The 6,593-nt window shown below is 41.2% G+C and overlaps 1 protein-coding gene across 1 annotated transcript in view; it reads right to left on the reverse strand.

The window, feature by feature from the left end:
* The window catches only part of LOC149449396 (transient receptor potential cation channel subfamily V member 5-like), a 56,386-nt gene that overhangs the window by 35,158 nt on the left and 14,635 nt on the right, over window positions 1–6,593 (reverse strand). Inside the window, exon 5 of the mRNA XM_089693313.1 lies at window positions 1,310–1,408. Coding sequence (XP_089549439.1) covers window positions 1,310–1,408 — 99 coding nt within the window. The remainder of the gene's footprint in view (window positions 1–1,309; window positions 1,409–6,593) is intronic.

Genomic DNA, 6,593 nt, shown 5'->3' on the forward strand with positions numbered 1-6,593 from the left:
CAGCAGACTGTGTTCTTCTATTGTGACTTAGATGACGTTCAGAGCACATTTTATGCCCAATTCATGCAAAACTCCACGTAATCCCAAGGGGTTCACATACTTTTTCTTGCAACTGTATATATATAGTACATACATTATATATTATATAAGTAGTTATAATATCAAATAGAAATGTAATTACATTTTTAGGTTTCACATGTATCCCACTTTAGTTACTTATCTGCTTTTGCTTGCGAAGAAAATAAAGACGGTAAAATAATTGGATCTTCCTTAGTTGATATATAGGGATGGAAAGGGAAATGTTACGTCAGTGGATCATTTCCCAGCTGTCCATGGAAAATAAACTATTAATTAATTATATCAATTTTGACCTGGGAGAGCACCTTATAGGGTGGGAAAAAAAGTGAATGGCTTTTCATAGGTCGGTTTCAAAAAGCTCCTCTTTTTTTCCAGAGGAAAAGCCACTTTGAATCCCTTATCAGAGGGAGTACAAACAAGCCTCAAACATACTACTATAACCAAGTTGTAGGTTTGACCATCTTCAGTCAGCAGCTGGTTCTAGCAGTGGCCCTTGTTGATACCAGGGCCATAGATAATTGTATTTCTTGGGGGGCTCAGCCTCGGACAGAGAAAGTTGTGGTACTGTGGATGCAATTGAGGTGTTTGGATCCCACTACCTCCCCTTTTCTACACCTCCTGGCTAAGAGCAATTAAAGTTGAATTCCAGGTACAGTATAACTGTTTTCGCATGGTTTCATTGTTCCAGTGTTAGTGTGCATGATCAATACCTAGCCAGTTCCCGTGGAAGTTGGAAATCATTGTAGTCACAGCCACTAGCTTCCAGGTCCCACACCAAGTGGCTGCCCTGCTGCTTAGTAAACATAGAGAGTCGCTCACGGATCATGGCACCATTCAGCCAACACTTTGCATTTTCTCAATGAATGTAAAGATCATGACATCGCCTCTCCACCTTGTCCAATCAGAGAATATACATTGACCTGTTACAAGCACTCCAATAGAGTGCTGTGTAGCAAAATCAGAATCCCAGGAGCTGATCGTTTCACCTCCTGAGAATAGTGCTCAATGTCAGTTGTCAGTGACAGCCGGTGGTTCTAGCTTGCACCCGAGCTGGGACTGAAGAGAACTGCTCAATTCTGGTGCCATTTTAAAATGGCTTATGGGACTTGAGTGGTTAAGGATCAAAGAACAGAAAGATGTGTAGGTAGTTACAGAATAAAAAATTTTTTAGATTTTATTCTTATTTTATTCAAAATAAAAATAATTTGCGCAGCAGAATAATAAACCTCACCATGGGAATCTTTGGCCTCTGCATCGGCTCCATGTTGCAGTAGCAATCGGACCAACTCTGCGTTCCCCAGGGAGGCAGCGAAGGAAAGAATGTGTTCTCCTGTTAAATGAAACCAAAAATAATTTTTTTACTTCCAATACTTTAGAATATTAATGGATTTATAAGTAGATGTAAACCCAATCATAAACATCTCGTATAAGATTTACCACGTTAATGTAAGTTCAGAATTTAATTTTTTTTTTTTAATTTTTGATATTTACAAAGATTCTGCTGATTTCATTAAATTAACAAGTCATGCTCCTGCCATGAAGGTCCTCGTTCAGGCCCTTTCTGTTACAAGGTGACAATGCTCTGTTCTGGTCTTCCAGTTTTCTTCCTACATTGTCAACCTGTCTCATGAGCTTTCATTGGAGATTGAAAGTGGTCACTTCAACATTCATTACACAGATACGGTCCACTGCTGGCACCATCAGAAACCCCTCCCTGAGAAATGCAATGAAGCAATCGCTGGAGTGCCTGTAGCCTTCAAGGGCCTACAAAGAGGAGGCAGCACTGAGCTGCAAAGGATGAAAAATTATGAAACCAGTGTTGAAAAAAATGTTTAGCACTCACAGTGCTGCAGCAAACTAAATGTTTCTCCAATAAGATTTCCATCTACCTTAACTTTTTTGAATGAATGCATGACTGTGTTAAACTAATCTTGCATCTTAGTTGCAACAAGTTCCTCCCCTGCTGTTCAGTCTTGAAAGGTCAGAGCTTTTGGTAGGCAGTAGAAAATCTGGCATTTAACAGTTAAATGACAGGAGCATGTCATAGCGTTAGGAAGTGCTTGGCTAAACCTTGGCTTGTGCCAGGCCAATGTATAGACTACACCTTGACTTGCCCATGCCCCATGTAGAGGCTAAACGTTGACTTGTCCATGCCCCATGTAGAGGCTAAACGTTGATTTGTGCCAGCCCCATGTATAGGCTAAACGTTGACTTGTGCAGGCCCCATGTAAAGACTAAACCTTGACTTATGTAGGCCCCATGTAAAGACTAAACCTTGACTTGAGTAGGCCACATGTAAAGACTAAACCTTGACTTGAGTAGGCCCCATGTATAGGCTAAACGTTGACTTGTGCAGGCCCCATGTAAAGACTAAACCTTGACTTATGTAGGCTCCATGTAAAGACTAAACCTTGACTTGAGTAGGCCCCATGTAAAGACTAAACCTTGACTTGAGTAGGCCCCATGTATAGGCTAAACCTTGACTTGTGTAGGCCCCATGTAAAGACTAAACCTTGACTTATGTAGGCCCCATGTAAAGACTAAACCTTGACTTGAGTAGGCCCCATGTAAAGACTAAACCTTGACTTGAGTAGGCCCCATGTAAAGACTAAACCTTGACTTGAGTAGGCCCCATGTATAGGCTAAACCTTGACTTGTGTAGGCCCCATGTAAAGACTAAACCTTGACTTGAGTAGGCCCCATGTAAAGACTAAACCTTGACTTGAGTAGGCCCCATGTATAGGCTAAACCTTGACTTGTGCAGGCCCCATGTATAGGCTAAACTTCAACCTGTGTAGGTCCCATGTAAAGACTAAATTTTGACTGGTGCAGGCCCTATGCATAGGCTAAACTTTGACTTGTGCCAGCCCCATATAAAGGCTAAACTTTAACTTGTGTTACTCATTCCCATGTGTATGATAAACTTTAACCTGTGCAGGCCCCATGTATGGGATAAACGTTTACTCGTGAAGGTCCCATGTTTAGGCTACACCTTGACATGTGCAGGCCCCATTCATAGGCTAAAGCTTGACTTGTGCAGGCCACATTTATTGGCTACACCTTAACTTCTGCAGGCCACATGTATAGGCTAAACTTTAATTTGTAGAAAGTGAGAGTGGGGCACAATGGCATCTTGAACATCTGTCACAGCTTTGGAATCCTATATAATTAGCTGCTTTTGGTTATAGTATTTGATTGTGACGAAGGACAAAATGACTGAAACACGTCAATTATCACTGTAGGAACGTATTCGTTCTATGTCATGATGGATCTTCAATAAAGATTTTATCTTATGATGCCTTGGTGCTGGACCCTCACTTTTTACATTTTCATGGAAAATATGTACAGCCTATGTCCAGGCACAAGAATCTGATTTCCATCCTCTCAAACACAGACTAGGGGTAGAAGCACAGCTATTTATTTTTCTCTTTGGATGTAAACCTTGACTTGTGCCGGCCTCGTGTATAGCCTGAGCCTGGGATCCAATGGGACTCCTCATACAGTAGATCAATCTAAAAACTAGCCCAAGTAACGGTAAGGTGCTTGTACTAGTAGATTTTAGTTACCTTAAATATTTTAAGTCGCATCAGGTTTGATTTAAAGTTTATGTAAACCCTAAAATGAACTTCTGTTAGTTGATCCTGTTTGGCCATCCTGCCAGAAATCTTGTGAGCTGATATTTCTGTGCTCTGTGCCTTATCTTTTTTTGTCATTTTTATCTTTTTCAATTGTCTTTTACTGTTTTGTATAATGCATCCTCAATATCTAAAGACAGGTAATCTGCAATATACTCCATCAACATATGTGACATCATTCACACCTCCCTACCTTCTGAAGCTCAGGAGTGTTGTGTAAACTGGGTACTTTGTACTGCTATAGAGTAAAGAAAACTGCAGATAAACAGGTACAATTTATGTAGGAGGACTTGTATTATCTCTGTGTATCACCAGGCCAGTCACTTCACTGGGTACACAGTTGCAAGAAAAAGTATGTGAACCCCTTGGGATTACGTGGAGTTTTGCAGGAATTGGGCATAAAATGTGCTCTGAACGTCATCTAAGTCACAACAATAGAAGAACACAGTCTGGTGAACATAATACCACACAAACATTAGATGTTGCCATGGTTTAATTGCACATAACATGTAAACATTCACAGTGCAGGGAGGAAAAAGTATGTGAGGCCCTAGCTTAATGACTTCTCCCAGAGCTAATTGGAGCCAGGAGTGAGCCAACCTTGACTCCAATCAGTGTGATGATATTGGATGTGTTGCTGACAGCTGTCCTGCCCTTAAAAAACACACACCTGTTTTGGGTTTACTGGTTTCAAGAAGCACTGTCTGATGTGAACCATGCCTCGCAGAAAAGAGCTCTCAGAAGACCTACGATCAAGAATTGTTGACTTGCATGAAGCTGGAAAGGGTTACAAAAGTATCTCCAAAAGCCTTGATGTTCATGTGTCCACGGTAAGACAGACTGTCTACAAATGGAGAAAGTTTAGCACTGTTGCTACTCTCCCTAGGCGTGGTCGTCCTGTAAAAATGACTGCAAGAGCACAGCTCAGAATGCTGCATGAGGTAAAGAAGAATCCCAGAGTGTCAGATAAAGACCTACAGAAATCTCTGGCACATGCTAACATTTTTGTTGACACATCTACAATAAGGAAAACATTAAACAAGAATGGAGTACATGGGAGGACACCACGGAGGAAGCCATTGCTGTCCAAAAAGAAGATTGCAGCACGTTTGAAGTTTGCAAAAGAGCACCTGGATGTTCCACAGCACTACTGGCAAAATATACTGTGGACAGATGAAACCAAGATTGAGTTGTTTGGGAAGAACACACAACACTATGTGTGGAGAAAAAAAGGCACAGCACACCAACATCAAAACCTCATCCCCACTGTGAAACATGGCGGAGGGAGCATCATGGTTTGGGGCTGCTTTGCTGCCTCAGGGCCTTTACGGATTGTTGTCATTGATGGGAAAATGAATTCCAGAGTTTATCAAGACATTTTGCAGGAAAACGTACGACCATCTGTCCGCCAACTGAAGCTCCGCAGAGGATGGGTGATGCAACAGGACAATGACCCAAAGCATACAAGTCATTCAACAAAACAATGGCTGCAACAGCACAGAATACGCCTTCTGGAGTGGCCCAGTCAGAGTCCTGACCTCAACCCGATTAAAATGCTGTGGCATGACCTTAAGAGAGCGATTCACACCAGACATCCCAAGAATATTGCTACACTGAAACAGTTTTGTGAAGAGGAGTGGTCCAAAATGACTCCAGATCGTTGTGCAGGTCTGATCTGCAACTACAGGAAACGTTTGGTTGAGGTTATTGCTGCCAAAGGAGGGTTAACCAGTTATTAAGTCCAAAGGTTCACATACTTTTTCCTCCCTGCACTGTGAATGTTTACATGTTATGTGCAATTAAACCATGGCAACATCTAATGTTTGTGTAGTATTATGTTCAGCAGACTGTGTTCTTCTATTGTGACTTAGATGACGTTCAGAGCACATTTTATGCCCAATTCATGCAAAACGCCACGTAATCCCAAGGGGTTCACATACTTTTTCTTGCAACTGTATATAAGGGTTTTCAACCACTAGAAATTGGCCCACATCCTTCTAAGTATTTTTTTGTTCTGATAGTGGCTAGATTTTCTGATAACTGATAAAAATCAGTGTTTTTATAGCATATTTTGTTTTCTACATTCCGCAAATACTAGATATATCATAGAACGTCACCTGCCTTATCTCATGTACATCTTCGATGTTCTCTCATTCGGACCAAATCAGCAATTGTTATACTGCTAACACATTTCCCTTCTGCAAGATTTTTTTTCATGCAAAACTGACTCCTCACCAGATCATAAGTCTTGAAGATAAAGGGCAACGAATTGCTTTAATTGGGATGGAGATCTGCTGATAGGCTTGAGTTCTACTCATAAAGCACAAATCTAGTCAAAATGCATTTTTGTTTTGGATGGAGATCGGTTAGAACCCCTGTCTGGTTTTTACTGGTATAGAAGAATTCCAGACATGGATATTTTTATATTGTTGCATTTGTGTATCTTGGACCAATGTAGCCATGCATGGTATCATTCCTAGCTGATCCCTGTGGAAGTTGATTATCACTGTACTAGGCAACACTATTCCAAAGATCTCCATTAGCTTCTGGGTTGTGTGCCGTGTGACTGCCCTGCCACATTATGAACACAGGAGGTTGCAAGGGTCCCATTTAGAGAACCCTTTGCATTTTCTCACTGAATGCAAAGCGTTTTTTGATTGGATGATTTAGAACAGCAGAACAGTGATGTCACAATCTCCATCTCATCCAATCAGAGAATGCTTTGCATTCATTGACAAAAAAAAAAAGAGTTCAGTAAACAGCAATTGAGCCACTCAGAAGCTAGTGGAGATTATTGGAGTAGCAGTGTCTACTGCAGTGATTTCAAGTGTCCAGGGGGACTGGCCAGGAATGGTATATGCACAGTTACATTGCACCATG

This window comes from Staurois parvus, unplaced genomic scaffold (genome assembly GCF_062004578.1).
Source record: "Staurois parvus isolate SC_StPar_1 unplaced genomic scaffold, SC_StPar_1.0 ptg000621l, whole genome shotgun sequence".
Lineage (NCBI taxonomy): Eukaryota > Metazoa > Chordata > Amphibia > Anura > Ranidae > Staurois > Staurois parvus.